The sequence below is a fragment of the Oncorhynchus keta genome, chromosome 5 (genome assembly GCF_023373465.1).
Source record: "Oncorhynchus keta strain PuntledgeMale-10-30-2019 chromosome 5, Oket_V2, whole genome shotgun sequence".
Lineage (NCBI taxonomy): Eukaryota > Metazoa > Chordata > Actinopteri > Salmoniformes > Salmonidae > Oncorhynchus > Oncorhynchus keta.
In genome coordinates this window covers 4,278,427-4,295,725 of record NC_068425.1, presented here as the reverse complement: position 1 = coordinate 4,295,725, position 17,299 = coordinate 4,278,427, and the positions used below count along the sequence as shown (strand labels likewise).

General features: G+C 44.8%; 1 protein-coding gene across 2 annotated transcripts; it reads right to left on the bottom strand.

The window, feature by feature from the left end:
• Positions 1–112: 112 nt before the first annotated feature.
• On the bottom strand, positions 113–15,472 carry nr5a5 (nuclear receptor subfamily 5, group A, member 5). Of its 2 annotated transcripts, none has more exons than XM_052518517.1 (7): positions 15,304–15,472; positions 8,410–8,525; positions 7,893–8,034; positions 5,402–6,141; positions 5,149–5,268; positions 1,331–1,478; positions 113–1,042 (listed from the first exon to the last, which is right to left on the bottom strand). In XM_052518517.1, exons 3-7 carry the CDS (start codon positions 7,966–7,968, stop codon positions 795–797), a joined length of 1,332 nt encoding a protein of 443 aa, XP_052374477.1. In that variant the 5' UTR covers positions 7,969–8,034; positions 8,410–8,525; positions 15,304–15,472; the 3' UTR covers positions 113–794. The 2 variants fall into 2 exon arrangements, with proteins under 2 accessions (XP_052374477.1, XP_035626655.1); XM_035770762.2 differs by lacking the exon at positions 15,304–15,472 and adding an exon at positions 9,773–10,080.
• Positions 15,473–17,299: the final 1,827 nt, after the last annotated feature.

Here is a 17,299-nt window from a genome sequence, read left to right as displayed (position 1 = left end):
CTTAATGGTTAGGATTGGCATTAGGGTCATTGGGTCCAGCTTTGGAAAAATGGATTTCGGCTATCGGATAGGAGTAAATGCATAGAAAGAATATATAGAACCAGAGTCCCCATTCAAGTCAATGATTCTTCCATTTTATTAATTTTATGCAGATAGTTAACTTTTTTTTAAAAATTGGGCCCTGATCTCAGATCTGTGCTTAGGGACAATGTCTACCTCTGAGCAAAGATTACAATCTTGGTGGACTGATAACAGGCTCATTGGCAGTTAAACATCACCCTGATGCCCAGGACTTGATCAGTATGGAGAAAATGTTTTGAAATGCAGTGAAACAGGGAGGTAATACCTACATTTTGATCTGTTTGCGTTCCTTTGCAAAATGTTTTGCTACGATGTGCCCTATTGACCCCTGGGTTGTGTTCATGCTACACCTTGGCAAAAATGTTTTACAATGGAATACAAAAACACTTTTATTGGACAAGTCCAGGTAATCTCTCCTTGTGCCAAATGAACACAACCCAGGTGAGGAGAGGGAGCCCACCAGCCAAGTCCAGCAGGCACCCTTCCAGCAGGTAGTTGTTCAGAAGTGCATAGCAATCAGCATCTCTGAGTGGGACAGGGTTAAACGTCCCAAATGACACCCTATTCAGTGCAGTGCACTACTTTTGACCAGAGCTCTATGGGGGGGCCTGGTTAAAAGTAGTACACCACGTACGGAATATGTTGCCATTTGGGACAGTCCCAGGGTGTTGTTCCACTGTGTAAAGCATTCTGTTAGCAGGGCAAGGCGGTATTCAGCTGTGTTTAGCGTGCAGCATCTCTGTGAGCAATGAGTTGCAGGGCAGATCACCCTGTAGGTGGCGCTGGTACAGATACTCCTCCACCTGCAGGCTGATGCTGCGAACCTCAGGAAGCCGTAGCAGCAGTTGGCCAAACTTGTCGGTGTGACCTGGGTGGGTGTAGAGGGTGTGGTCCATCAGGGTGTGGTTCACCCTTTCCTGGGTCCGCTCCACCTGCCCGCGGTCCTGCACTGACTTCACATCTGCAGGGTCGAGAAGGACAGGTAGATAAAGTTAGTTGAACGTCTATAAACCATCTGTAGGGGACTATCCAAACGGACTTCACGTCTGCAGTGTGGAAAAGACCGGCAGAGAGAGTTTGAACAATTGGGAAATGTCTGTGAGATTGTCTAATACAAAAACTCAATCAAGTTGTCCGTTTCCAGTGGAGATTCCTTGGCTGAGAATCAGCCAACCAGGGATCTAAACCAGAGACCTACAGCAGAGGTACATCTGAGCAAAGTAACATTCAGTAGGACTGGAGGACTCACCAGGGTTGAAGAGGACCAGGTATTTGAGGCACACAAACTCCTGTGTGTCCAGGTGGAGGGCCTTGAGTTTAACCACCAGGTCCTGAGTCCTTGACACCAGACTGGTCAGAGTGACCCCTGCCTGGGTCAGGATGTTCGACACCTCAATCTGCAGAGAGACAGGACTATTTAGGACCTCCAGACTTGACACCTTCCAGACAATTCATTCAAAACAATTTAGGACTTTCAGACGATTAAACTCTAAGACTATCCAGATATTATTTTCTTTGTGTGTGTGTGTGTGACTTTTTTTTCGCTCCACATTTAAACTGAACAAAAAAATATAAAAACGCAACCTACAACAATTTCTACCATTTGCCTCATGCTGCACGACATCTTCACATATAGTTGATCAAGCGGTTGATTGTGGCCTGTGGAATGTTGTCCCACTTTTCAATTGCTGTGCGAAGTTGCTGGATATTGGCGTGAACTGGAACACGCTGTCATATACGTCGAGCCAGAGCATCCCAAACATGCTCAATGGGTGACCTGTCTGGTTAGAATTCAGGCCCTGTAAGAACTGTGACATTTTCAGATTCCAGGAACTGTGTACAGATCCTTGCTACATGGGGCCGTCCGTTATCATGCTGAAACAGGAGGTGATGTGGCGGATGAATGGCACGACAATGGGTCTCAGGATCTCATCGCGGTATCTCTATGCATTCAAATTGCCATCAATAAAATGTAATTGTGTTCGTTGTCCGTAGCTTATGCCTGCCCATACTATAACCCCACTGCCACCATGGGGCACTGTGTTCACAACGTTGACATCAGCAAACCGCTCACCTACACAATGCCAGACACGTGTTCTGCGTTTGTGAGGCTGGTTGGACATATTGACAAATTCTCTGAAATGACATTGGAGGCGGGTTATGGTAGAGAAATTAACTTTCAATTCCCAGGTAACAGTTCAGGTGGAATTTCCTGTAGTCAGCATGCCAATTGCACGCTCAAAACATGAGACATCTGTGGCATTGTGTTGTGTGACAAAACTGCACATTTTAGAATGACTGTTTGTCCCCAGCACAAGGTGCACCTGTGTAGTAATCATGCTGTTTAATCAGCTTCTTGATATGCCACACCTGTCAGGTGGATGGATTATCTTGGCAAAAGGAGAAATGCTCACTAACGGATGTAAACAAATTTGTAAACATCATTTTAGAGAAGAGCTTTTTGTGTGTATGGAACATCTCTGGGATCTTTTATTTCAGTTCATGAAACATGAGACCTTCACATGTTGCATATTTCTTTTTCAGTGTACATTTTAGTAATGTAGCAGGGTGCTCTTATCCAGAGTGATTAGTAAGTACATTTTCCTCACTAAAGTAGCTGTCAGCAAAGTCCGAGCTACTAACAAACGCTACTAATTTTTTTTTAAGTAAGGTCAGAGTGTTAGTTCAAGAAAGGCCTATGTGAGCTTCGACTGGAAGCCATTGGAGTGTGCAGAAAGAGTGGGGTGACACAGGAGAACTTGGGAAGGTTGAACACCAGGCTGACTGCAGCGTTCTGGAGAAGTTGCAGGGGTTTGATGAGCCCAGCCAACAATGAGCTGGCATAGTCCAGACGGGAGATGCCAAGTGCCTGGATTAGGACATGCACTTCTTCCTGTGTGAGGTAGGGTCGTACTCTACAGATGTTGTAGAGTATGAACCTGTAGGAGCAAGTCACTGCTTTGATGTTTCCAGAGAACAGGGTGTTTTCTAGGGTCACGCCAAGGTTCTTTGCACTCTAGAAGGGGAACACCGTGGACTTGTCAAGCGTGATGGAGAGGTCTTTTAGCGGGCAGGCTTTCCCTGGGAGGTAGATCAGTTCCGTCTTGTCGAGGTTGAGCTTGAGGTGGTGGGCCAACATCTACACTGAGATATCTGCCAGGCACACAGAGATGGTTGTTGCCACCTGGGTGTCATTGCCTGGCAATGATAGGAGAGACCATGTGAGGATATGACTGGGCAGAGTGACTTGGTGTATATAGAGAAGTGGTTCTAGAACCGAGCCCTGGGGGACACCAGTCATGAGAGTAAGTGTTGCAGACACAGATCCTCTCCAGATCACCTGGTAGGAGCGGCTTGCCAGGTAGGATGCAATCCAAGAGTGTGCAGACCCTGAGACACCCGGCCCTGAGAGGGTGGAGAGGAGGATATGATGGTTCACGGTGTCAAAGGTAGTGGATAGGAGGATGAGAACATAGGATAGATGTTGAACTTTGACAGTGGGGAGAGCCTCTGTGACTAGTTGGGTTCAAGAAGATTGTTCTGAGAGAGATAGCTTGAGAGTTGTTCAGAGACGGCAACCTCAAAAGAAAGAAGGGATACCGGTCTGAAGTTTGACGTCAGAGGAGTCAAGTGTTGGTTTCTTGAGGAAGGGGGTGACACGGGCCATTTTGAAGTCAGAGGGGAAGCAGCTTTTGGTCAGGGATGAGTTGATGAGGGAAGTGAGGAATGAGAGAAGGTGTCCAGAGATGGTCTGGAGGAGGGGATGGGGTCGAGTGGCCAGACCTGACTAGTCGCAAGATTTCATCTGGAGAGAGTGGGGAGAAAGAGGTCAAGGCGTAGGGTAGTTCTGTGTGATGGGGATGAGGAGTGATTGCCTTCAACCTTCTTTTCAAAGAGGTTGACAGAGTTGTCTGCAGAGAAGGAGAATGGAGGATTAAGTAGGGAGCAGAAGGTGGAAACTATTTTCTAGATTTAGAGGCAGAAGCTTGACATTTTGAGTGACAGAAAGTGGCTTTAGCAGCAGATAGAGAGGAAGAGAAGGTGGAGAGGAGGGAGTGGAAGGATGATAGGTCCTCTGGAAGTCTAGTGACCATCTGAGTAGGGGCTGAGTGGCTAGGGCTGGAGGAAAGGGAGACAGAAAAGGAAACAACGTAGTGATCAGAGACTTGGAGGCGGTTGCTGTCAGATTTGTAGGCGAACAGCCTCTACTAAAGATGAGGTCAAGCGTATTGCCTGCTTTGTGAGTGGGAGGGGACTGAGAAAGGGTGAGGTCAAAAGGGGCAAGGAGGGGAAAGATGGAGTTGGAAAGAAATGAGTTAAAGGCAGACGTTGCGAGGTTGAAGTCGGCAAATACGAACAGCGGTGAGCCATCGTCAGGAATTTAGTTTGTCACGGTGCCAAGCTCATTGAGGAACTCTTAAGGGCACCTAGTGGGCAATAGACGACAACAATGTTAAGCTTGAGTGGACAAGTGACAGCATGGAATTCAAATGAGAAGAAAAGAGAGCAGCTGGAGTAGCAGTGTTCTCTGGAGTGATCCATGTCTCCATCAGGGCCCAAAAGTAAAAGGACTGAACGGCAGCATAGGATGAGATCAACTCGGCGTACCGGACCAACGATCAGCCGTTCCAAATGTTGCCAGAGACCAGGAATTCCACATGAGTTGTGTGTGCAGGGTACACTAAATTAGAAGGGTTTCCAGCCAAGGGCTGTGGAGCGTCTGTAAAGCCTACAGGGAGAGGAGCGAGCTGGGATAGAACACACACAGTTGCCAAAGCTACAAAAGAGCAAAACGATATCACCTGAAAATAACTAGGTAAGATACTCAAGTGAGAGTGGTGTGAAGCCTTCCTTTCATACTATTCAGACTACACAGGACGTTCAAACTAGTTGGGACTTTCGGCCCTATAGTATTATTCAGTCAATACATTATAGTATGAGCTAATCGAGGAGGAGGAGGAGATGGAAAGGGTGAGGAAGAGGATGAGGACGTGCATGAGAACAAGTACAAGGACGACCACAAGAAGGAGGAAGGGAAGGAGGACAGTGATTGGAGGTGGTACCTACCTGTTGTCCTGTGACCAGATAGATGCAGCCTTCTCTGCTGTAGGCCACCTGTCGACACAGGTGATCCAGCACCAGCAGCTCACTCCAACAGCTCTGCAGCAGCACCATCTGGTCCTCCACCTAAAGGAGTAACCACCAGGACCACACACTGGTCAGTTCACCTCTCAATGCAGTCGATTCAGGAAGTGAATTGAAAGTGTCCCATTGTTTTCTATGAGGATAATGTGTGTGTGTGTGTGTGTGTCTGTATGACCTTAAGCTCCTTGAAGAGAGCACTGTTCCTGGCCCATTCCACAAGCCCAAACAGAGTCTGGTCGGCCATTTTACACATGATACTGAAGGTGTTGAGGCGGTCGTGTTTCCCACGGCTTGCTTGCTCTCTCTGCAGGCTGGCCAGCACCTTGGCACACAGCTGGCGCTCATCCGGCTCACCCTCCAGAAGCTGGGCCAGGAAGCTAGGTATGGGAGCAGTCAACATGGAGGTTAAGGTCGGGGTTGGGGTGGAGCTCGGGGTGGTTGTGGACGTGGTGAGTAACCCTTTAGGTGTGGGTGGGGTAGGAGGTGCCGGGCCATAGCTGTGAGGAATCATCTCACTTTTCTCCTGGTGGTATCCTGATCCCCCTCCATGGGAGGAACGGTGGTACACTTCAGGGTAAGCCAGGGATGGGGGAGGAGCTAGAGCCCTCCTGTCCCGGTTCAAGGTGCAGTCCAGAAGCATGGGGTGGAGCTCTGAATGGCCCAGATTAGAGGGGTAGGCCTGCGATTGGTGGAAATTGTCAGAGGGAAGGGGTGCCGATGTGTGACTGGACATCAGGTGAATGTTGTTTGAAACGGAAGGCTGATGTGTTTGTGCACTTTCCAGTTTGATCCTGTAGGGGGTGGTGTTGTGCTGCTGGTGGCGGTAGACCCCTCTCTGCTGTTTCATCTGCCTGTCTCGTCGATACAGAGGGCCAAACTTGTTCCGGCCACCTCTCATTCGGTCTGCCCTTACCGCTTTAGGACCAGAGAGTAACATACAGTAGAGGTATGAGTATACTGACACTATAATGAAGAGAGTAACATGAGTACATTAAAACTATATTTAATAAAAGGTTACATGTGAGTGTATTGACACTAACAAATGAAGAGAGAGTAACAGGAGTAACAATCCTGCCAGGAGGGCTCATTGGGCAGGGTATGCATATGTTCGGGGAATATTCAAATGGTTCCAACTCCCATTGTGCCAGCACTGCCGGGTAAGCTCAAACAAACTCAGCAAATTTATTTGAAAAGACAAACCAATACTAGTTGAACCCAGGTCTGATGTCAGCATGTTTTAGTGTACACTATCTGGGTCAGTTCTGGTTTATGAGTCCACAGATAAGTCATATGAGGGAGCAGAACATGGAAGGGTATCAGTGGAAGTAAAGGTAAGGCATTATGCAAACTAGCACAGAGGAGATTTCCACAGGTACACATAATGGGAACAGTTCAGTACATGAGTGATAAAGTAGATTGAAAGCCGGGGCTTTCACATAGGTGTGTTTCCTGAATGAACGAATGAAGCAATTAACATCCCATCATGCTTACGGTCATATATAATCATTCTGGGCATGCCATTACTTTGGCTACCATGGTTGTGCCCCCAGAGGATGACAATCCATAAGGGCACTAGTGGTCACTGAATGGTTTGATGAGCATGAAAACAATGTAAACCATATGCCATGGCCGTCTCAGTGACCAGATCTCAACCCAGTTGAACACTTATGGGAGATTCTGGAGCGGTGCCCGAGACAGCGTTTTCCACCACCATCAACAAAACACCAAATGATGGAATTTCTCGTGGAAGAAGTCTCACATCCCTCCAATATAATTCCAGACACTTACAGAATCTATGCCAAGGTGCATTGAAGCTTTTCTGGATTGTGGTGGCCCCAACAGCCTATTAAGACACATTATCTTGGTGTCCTTTATGCTGGCAGTTACCTGTATACTGTATATCAGTGATGGGCAACTTTGATGGGGGTGGGGGCCGCAAAACATCTGAACTCATCCGGGGGTGGGGGCCTCAAAACATCTGAACTCATCCGGGGGTGGGGGCCTCAAAACATCTGAACTCATCCGGGGGTGGGGGCCTCAAAACATCTGAACTCATCCGGGGGTGGGGGCCTCAAAACATCTGAACTCATCCGGGGGTGGGGGCCTCAAAACATCTGAACTCATCCGGGGGTGGGGGCCTCAAAACATCTGAACTCATCCGGGGGTGGGGGCCGCAGTTGCTCGCAGGATATTTTTGATTGTTGTTGTAAATGTAACCTTTATTTAACTAAGGAAAGTCAGTTAAGAACAAATTCTTATTTACAATGACGGCCTACACCAGCCAAACCCAGATGACGCTGGGCCATTTGTGCGCCGCCCTATGGGACTCCCAATCACGGCCGGTTGTGATACAGGCTGGATTCATACCAGGGGGTCTGTGGTGACGCCTCTAGCACTGAGATGCAGTGCCTTAGACCACTGCGCCACTCGGGAGCTCTGGATTGATCGAAGGGCCTTCAAAAGGGGCTAGTTGCCCATCCCCGCTTTAAATGGTTCCGAGTCCCACATGTCTGTCCTGTGCTGGGTCTGAAGGATTGTTTTGAGGACCCACATTGATTGTTTTGTGTGCGCACAGGTGTGTGTATGCATGTGTTTAAGTGTGGGTGTATGCATTTGGTTTAAATGTGTGTGTGCACGTGCGAGTGAGTGAGTGAGTAGTGCCGTACCCTCTCTCTTCATGCCCACGGCCAGGCACTTCTGGAAACGGCAGTAGGGGCAGCGTTTCCTCTGGGAGGGGTTCATGGGACAGCTCTGTCTCTCTGCACAGGTGTAACGCTTGTTGTTCTGCACCGAACGCTTGAAGAAACCCTGCAGATAGAGAGGGAGAGGAGAGAGACAGGGAGCCAGAGAGAAAGGGGGTGGAGAGAGAGACAGAGAGCTCATTCAAGCTGCTGCTAGGATGCTGTTTGTGTGCCTTGTTATGTCTCAAAGGAAACAATGAAATTACTTGGATCTACGATAGAGACGTTAAATAAAAACACTCTTGGTTTCATGTAGCTGCTCTTGACTGAGCTGGCCTGGTGTAATAGAACAAATTAAATAGTCCCAAAAGTCAGGAAAAACATCCCATCTGCCACTCCAGGCAGGCTCAATGTAACAGTCAACAAAATCATCCCAATACTATTTGAAACAAGTGTGTCACTGACAAGAAGTGTGTCGCCGATCACGCTGGGCCTACATTACCTTGCAGCTCTCGCAGGTGAGCAGTCCATAGTGGTAGCCAGAGACTTTGTCTCCACAGACTGGACAGACCTCCGCCTGATCTGGCCTGGTCCCTGGCTCGGTCTTCAGCTCCTGAGCTGGGGAGTGGGGAAGGTTTAGCTGTTTAGGATCCCCATTAGCTGCTGCATGTGAATGAGCTACTCTTCCTGAGGTCCACAAGGTGTTGGGGGTGTCATGCATTGGCTAATGGCAGGGATTAAAGAGACCTCTATGTGTCTGCTTGTTATTAAGTGGCTGACCAATGTCCGACTACGGGCTTGATTCAATTCGATTTTAAAGTCAATGCGTCAGTGTTTCGTGGAGACCGGATCACGGTGAACACTGCATAAGTCAGTTGGCTCAATCAGAAATGACCTTTAAACGTCAATCACGCCATAACGCGGACCTTCTGAGGTCCGGATTGAATCTAGGCCTAAGTTAGTAGTCAAGTCCTTGTACTTATACTTATACTTGTTAACTCGATCGGAGTCGGAATTCACAAAGCATATCAGAGTAGGAGTGCTGGTCCCTCGTTATTCATTGTGATTTAAGAGGTGAAACCAAACTGATCCTAGAACAGCACTCCTACTATGAGACGCTTTATGAACACGGCCCTGGTTTATTCTTCAGTAAATGAGAGGCGGCGGCCTCTGAACAGCCATCGTGCTATATTCTTATCACTCAGGTTGATAGGCTGAAACTATAAACTGAACTGTCTTATTGTGACACTTACGTAATTCATATTGACCATGTTTTTAGTGAATGAACAGATTAGGGCAATAGGAAAGTACGTTTGGCAATGGAAATGACGATATTAAGAGGAAATTCACCAATGTCCATATTTGATCAATAGTGAGCGATTTAAAAGAAAGTTCCCGCTCCCTGAAGCGGTCTTCACACCCTTCATTCAACTGATAAATCAAAGTACTGTGACCACTAGCCTGGTTCCACACTGTATAGCTGTATCCAACTGTTCTTTCCTTGTAATGCCATACATGTTTGGCTTGACAATGAACGAACAGAGAGGAGTTGGCCAAAGCACAAATTGGCTGGACCAGCATTTCCCGAACCTGGTCCCGGGGACCCAATGGGGGTGCACGTTTAGTATTTTTGAAATTGTGCACCCCCCATTGGGTCCCCGGGACCGGGTTCGGGAAATGCTGAACTGGACCATCAGGCTATATGATCACACATTTCGTGTCACAAACAAAACATTCTGAGAGGCACCTAGTAGCTTGAGAGGCAGCTAGAACAGTAACAGAAGCAGTTATAGTCCAGGTCGGTAACAGCAACCGTAATAACAGTACAAGCAAGATTACCAGTCCAGGTCAGTAGCAGTACTCACATGTCGACGATCCCTCCGAAGACAACATATCCAGAGGCTGGGCCTGGCCCGCATGGAAGTGGCCCTGGGGTACGTACATTTTGAAAGAGGGAATATAGCCTAAATCACCCTAACTTGTTCCTCATAGCCGGAGCGAGCAGGAGCCCAGACAGGCAGACAGAGAGGCAGGCAGCCACAGCAGGACCTCTGCTGTCTGTCTAAGGACCCACTATTGGACTGTGCTCCATAGTGGACTTTGGACTTTACTCCATTGTGGCGGTGCAATAAAATCCTGTCCTAACTTACTGGAACTCCTATCACAGCCTGGTGAGTGAAGACCTTCTTGGAGGAATTCCTGTGCAGTAAGTAAGTGCTGTAGGTAGGAAGGCATGTAGGCAGGTAGGTAGACAGATAAGTAAGTAGGTACAGAACCAGTCAAAAGTTTGGACACACCTACTTTAATTTTTTTTTTACATTGTAGAATAATAGTGAAGACATTAAAACTATGAAATAACACATTTGGAATCATGTAGTAATCAATTATGTTTTACATTCTTCAAAGTAGCCACCCTTTTCCTTGATGAAAGATTTGAACACTTGGAATTCTCTCAACCAGCTTCACCTGGAATGCTTTTCCAAAAGTCTTGAAGGAGTTTCCACATATGCTGAACACTTGTTGGCTGCTTTTCCTTCACTATGAGGTCCAACTCATCCCAAACCATCTCAATTGGGTTGAGGTCGGGTGATTGTGGAGGCCAGGTCATCTGATTCAGCACTCCATCACTCTCCTTCCTGGTCAAAAAGCCCAATGTTGGGTCATTCAAATCAAATGTATTTATATAGCCCTTCGTACATCAGCTGATATCTCAGTGCTGTACAGAAACCCAGCCTAAAACCCCAAACAGCAAGCAATGCAGGCGTAGAAGCACGGTGGCTAGGAAAAACTCCCTAGAAAGGCCAAAACCTAGGAAGAAACCTAGAGAGGAACCAGGCTGTGTGGGGTGGCCAGTCCTCTTCTGGCTGTGCCGGGTGGAGATTATAACAGAACATGGCCAAGATGTTCAAATGTTCATAAATGACCGGCATGGTCCAATAATAATAATAGTAAGGCAGAACAGTTGAAACTGGAGCAGCAGCATGGCCAGGTGGACTGGGGACAGCAAGGAGTTATCATGTCAGGTAGTCCTGAGGCATGGTTCTCAGGCTCAGGTCCTCCGAGAGAGTGAAAGAAAGAATGAAAGAGAGCATACTTAAATTCACACAGGACACCGGATAGGACAGGAGAAGTACTCCAGATATAACAAACTGACCCTAGCCCCCCGACACAAACTACTGCAGCATAAATACTGGAGGCTGAGACAGGAGGGGTCAGGAGACACTGTGGCCCCATCCGAGGACACCCCCGGACAGGGCCAAACAGGAAGGATATGACCCCACCCACTTTGCCAAAGCACAGCCCCCACACCCCACACATTGTCCTGTTGAAAAACAAAATGATAGTCCCACCAAGCACAAACCAGATGGGATGCATAATGCTGTGGTAGCCATGCTTTCTAAATAAAATCACTGACGGTGTCACCAGCAAAGCACCCCCACACCATCACACCCCCTCTTCCATGCTTCACGGTGAGAACCACACATACGGAGATCATCCGTTCACCTACTCTGTGTCTCACAAAGACAAAAGGTTGGAACCAAAATTCTCAAATTTGGATTCAGACCAAAGGACAGATTTCCACCAGTCTAATGTCCATTGCTTGTGTTTCTTTGCCCAAGTAAGTCTCTTATTGGTGTCCTTTAGTAATGGTTTCTTTGCAGAAATTTGACCATGAAGGCCTGATTCACACAGTCTCCTCTGAATCGTTGATGTTGAGATGGGTCTGTGACTTGAACTTTGTGAAGCATTTATTTGGGCTGCAATCTGAGGTGCAGTTAACTCTAATGAACTTATCCTCTGCAGCAGAGGTAACTCTGGGTCTTCCTTTCCTGTAGCAGTCCTCATGAGAGCCAGTTTCATCATAGTGCTTCGTGGTTTTTGTGACTGCAATTGAAGAAACTTTAAAAGTTCTTGAAAATGTCTGTATTGACTAACCTTCATGTCTTAAAGTCATGATGGAATGTCGTTTCTCTTTGCTCATTTGAGCTTTTTCTTGCCATAATATGACAATTCTTTTAAATTATTTTTTTATTTCACCTTTATTTAACCAGGTAGACTAGTTGAGAACAAGTTCTCATTTGCAACTGCGACCTGGCCAAGATAAACGTATAGCAGTGTGAACAGACAACAACAGAGTTACACATGGAGTAAACAACTAACAAGTCAATAACACAGTTGGAAAAAAAAAAAAGAGTCTATATACATTATGTGCAAAAGGAGGTAGGCGAATAATTAACATTTTGCAGATTAACACTGGAGTGATACATTTATTTTACCTTTATTTAACTAGGCAAGTCAGTTAAGAACAAATTCTTATTTTCAATGACAGCCTAGGAACTGTGGGTTAACTGCCTGTTCAGGGGCAGAACGACAGATTTGTACCTTGTCAGCTCGGGGATTTGAACTTGCAACCTTCCGGTTACTAGTCCAACGCTCTAACCACTCAGATGGTCATGTACAGGTGGAGATATTGGTGTGCAGAAAAGTAAATAAAATAAACAGTATGGGGATGAGGTAGGTAAAATTGGGTGGGCTATTTACCGATAGAGCAACATCATTGATATATACAGAGAAAAGAGTCGGCCTGAGAATTGAACCCTGTGGCACCCCCATAGAGACTGCCAGAGGACCGGACAGCATGCCCTCCGATTTGACACACTGAACTCTGTCTGCAAAGTAGTTGGTGAACCAGGCAAGGCAGTCGATCGAAAATCCGAGGCGACTGAGTCTGCCGATAAGAATATGGTGATTGACAGAGTTGAAAGCCTTGGCCAGGTCGATGAAGACGACTGCACAGTACTGTCTTTTATCGCTGGCGGTTATGATATCGTTTAGTACCTTGAGCGTGGCTGAGGTGCACCCGTGACCGGCTCGGAAACCAGATTGCACAGCGGAGAAGGTACGGTGGGATTCGAGATGGTCAGTGACCTGTTTGTTGACTTGGCTTTCGAAGACCTTAGATAGGCAGGGCAGGATGGATATAGGTCTGTAACAGTTTGGGTCCAGGGTGTCTCCCCCTTTGAAGAGGGGGATGACTGTGGCAGCTTTCCAATTTCAGACGATATGAAAGAGAGGTTGAACAGGCTGGTAATATGGGTTGCGACAATGGCGGCTGATAGTTTCAGAAATAGAGGGTCCAGATTGTCAAGCCCAGCTGATTGTCAAGCCTATCTTATATATACCGCCACATCCTTGTCACAACACAACGGATGGGCTCAAACGCATTAAGGAAAGAAATTCCTCAAATTAACTTCTAACAAGGCACACCTGTTAATTGAAATGCATTCCAGGTGATTACCTCATGAAGTTGGTTGAGAGAATGCCAAGAGTGTGCAAAGATGTCATCAAGGCAAAGGGAGCTTTGAAGAATCTCAAATATATTTGTATTTGTTTAACACTTTTTTGGTTAACAAATGATTCCATAGGTTTTGATGTCTTCACTATTATTCTACAATGTAGAAAACAGTCAAAATAATGCAAAACCCTGGAATGAGTAGGTGTGTCCAAACTTTTGACTGATACTGTGGGTAAGCAGGTAGGTTGGAAGGTAGAAAGGTACACCAACAGATTGCTGTAAATTTACTGCAAAAAAATACATAATTCTATATTACAGCACAGCACTGTAAAGAACAATGTAGAATGGGGTCTCAATGGCATGCTGCTACACTGTTGTAAAATTACAGCATTTGCAATTAATAATACATTTCACAGTAAATTATTACCCGTTTCGCTGTATATACTGTGAATTATGAAGCATTGTGGGAAAATGTTGTGGGCGGGGAAAGAATCTCTGGCTATTTAAATGATTGTGAGGCTGTATTTGTTGCACCCGTTAGTGAGAATGCTGTACCCACAGAATACAGTACTATTTTACCGTATTTTGGAAACCTAAAAACCTTGTCCTGTAAATATACAGTAATTATCTGACTACTGTGCTACTAGTAATTTACTGTAATTCAGCAAATGTTTTACTTTAGTCATTTAGCACAGTGGTTTGCAAACTGGGGTGTAGGGCTCCCCCAAAACAAACTAATAGTATTATTACACATTTTTAAGGAACTCAGTCCGGCTTTCAACTTACTCTTGAAAGATGTAATTGTAGAATGTACAATTTCGAAAATGTGCAGTGCATAATCAGTTTTCCTCATCATGTCAATCATTGGGGGCGCTAGATGTTCCCAAATGCTGGAAAGGTGGCCTGAGTAATAAATGTTGTGCACCTTATTTAGCAGACACTCTTATCCAGAGTGACATACAGTAGCAATTAGGGTTAAGTGCCTTGCTCAAGTGCACAGATATTTTCCCCTTGTCAGGATTAGAACCAGCAAACATTTCGGTTACTGGCCTAACACTCTTTAACCACTAAGCTACGTGCCACAGACGACAGCCCTGTGTTTTAAAACATCTAAAAACATTTTCCTGTAAATTGAAAGTAATTTACTGGCTACTGCACTGCCAGTAATGTAGTGCAATTAAGTACCACCCCACAGAATACAGTACCATGCGATATTTTTGGAGCGCCAAAAATCTTTTGAACACTAGTGGGTGCATGGTATTGTTGTTTCTGGCTCATTAACATAGTGTAACGACCCTGGGTTTATAAGCGCGGAAATCGACTGCCGCACGAGCATGCTTTTGCAGCACAGTCGATAGCCCGAGGTCCGGCGCGCTAGAAGGTCGAGGGTTCGAGACCTGCTCCCTGCTGTTTCAGTACACTGGTGTCAGAAGTGGGATCGGACCTTGCATCCACGACAGTGGTTTAGCCAAGTCCTTTTGATCTGTTTCGCCCGTTAGTCCTTGCCAATTTAGAAGGCTTTGTTAGGGCCTCTTCAAGTGCAAGTGATATAAAAACACACCATTTTAATTGGTATGCTGTAATATATAATTACTTATTCAACAGCAATCGCTTTCATTTTATTACATTAAGTAAAAAGTACTGTATTTCTATTTCGCTATATATTTACTGCAGCCTTCTATCAATGTTGTGGGACGGCAAATAATTGTTGGGTCATTAACATATTTCGATGCGTACCTTGTAAGTGGCTATATTTTTTTGCACCGGTTAGTGAGAATGCCTACCAATTGAACAGATATGTGGAAGTAGTGCCCTACCAATTTAATGTGTACAGGGAACAGATTATAGTGGTAACAACTCTTAAACCTTTACTGGTTGAGCGTTTTGCCAAGTCCTTTTGATCTGTTATAAATATACAAAATACCTTGACGACCCCAATGTATCCTCAACTACAACAACATTCAGTAAAAGGTTCCAAAAACGTTTTACTTCCCATGACTGTGATTTATGACATTTTTTTTTAAATCAAACTTGTTTTAAAAAGCCACACAGCAGTAGAAATCCCCCTTTTCGAGCTAAAAGATGATGGCCAGAGCTTACCCGTGATGTTGCACAACGATTTACGTCAATAATTCATCGTTTTAAACGAAGTATGACATATTTGGGCTTGAAGTGACACATCCGAACCTCCAATTTCGTGGGAAGCCGTGTGAATGCAGTCTCTTTATTTGATATGACATACCATTTTTTTCAGCGTACGTTTCGTTTTCAGGGCTGGCTTTTATTTGAACGTTACCACCCACCAGCACCGCACTATTTATTAATCAGAAACAGCTGTATATTTATTCCTCCAAAGAGCCTCGAGTCCACTTAGCCGCCTGAGCCATGGAGCAAATAAAAATAGGGGTTACAAACTTATGTTTTTGCATCTTGACTTGTTAGTTTTTTCTCCAGAAAATGATTATAAACAATTGGATCATTTATAAATGTTCACTTGTTTTTTAACTAGTCTTAAAAATATGTATATATGACCATTTTTGTGTGATGTGATCACATTTTGCAAACCCGCTCCCCTCGTCGCCCCAAGAAGAATGGTTTTGACCACTAAAGGTTTGCTTCACTTACACGCTTGTGTAACATTAGCTAGAAACCACAAGTGTCTATCCAGATAAGGCAAATGCACCCGCAAAAGAACATTCAAGTAATTTATAGTTACAGTACATGTCATTTGCGGCGTGCATGATCACGAGCAAAGTCATTGTAGTCTATCATTTTAATTCCCATGTGAGAACCATGAGCACGGGCTGACTTGGCTTTTGCTTTACTGCAGCAAAAGTTGGACCGAGATCACTATAATGTAGAGAGACGCATGTCAGCTATCTTTCAGTAAGTTATCGATTTTACCCGAGCTTCATCTTATACTAACTATTTCTATGGCGGATTCGCAGCTGCAATTTATGGAAGATGCCACAACTTTGGAGATAACAATTGATGGTGAAGTCAAAGATATAAAACAGAAAGGAAAACGCTGCACTTTGCTGCTCATTCTCCCAGGTGATTTTATTGTAACAACGTTTCGACTCATACGTCTTCATCAGGCATCCATATCCCAGGTGAGGATGGAGGTGCTTATATATAGGGGCAGAACTCAGTGACGTCACTTCCGGAAACCGGAGGTAAAAATATATAACATAGTTTCACAATATTAACATTCAATGTATCAAAATATAAGATCACACCCAAGTAATGTGATCAATATTTACAATAATATACATATAAAATATTAAATTAGGATAAAAAAAACAATTTTGACATTATGAAACTATAAAAACAGTTTCATGTCAAACTCCTGGTTAAGGTCAAGAGGAGACAGTGTGTTGAGCCTATGGATCCAGAAAGTAAAGTAAATGTGTTTGGATTAAACATAAAACCTGTATGACCTTACATTGTCTTCTAAAAATCTTGACTCATGAGCAACATCAGACCTGCAAGTCACAATAAACTGGTTTATGACATGATTAGTAATTCCTACTGGAATCCAGCAGTGGAAATCAAACAATTGGAATATTTCACCCCCTGCAACCTGCATTCAGAATAACTGCTTTGGTGACAGACTGAGACAACAAGACTATCTAAACCATCTAAACTGAAACAACCATCTCAGTAACGGGTGCAATAATATCCATCCCCTTACAGATTGGATTAGTTTAGAAAAATATATGTATCTTTGCATAGTATAAGATCAATTCATCAATAAATGTGTATGCAGAAACATAGATATTAAAACAAACTATTTTTTAAAAATCTACCAGCAACAAAGCATTGTGGGATGAGTTTGTGAGCTAGACAATGAACAACCTAACAGTCTGAGGCAAAGTGCTCATCCTTCTCCAACTATTGACAATGATAAATGAGGCATTTCTTATTTGTCAGTATGAATGAAATTAGTGGGCCCTGCCTTGATGACTGTATTAGCTGTACACTACTTCTCCTATAGGTTTTTGTAGTCTTAAAAATCAACATTATCGGTAATGTAATCTTTTACTTGCTATGAATGTGATATGTTCTTGTTTATCTACTTTAGTTTAATGCACTG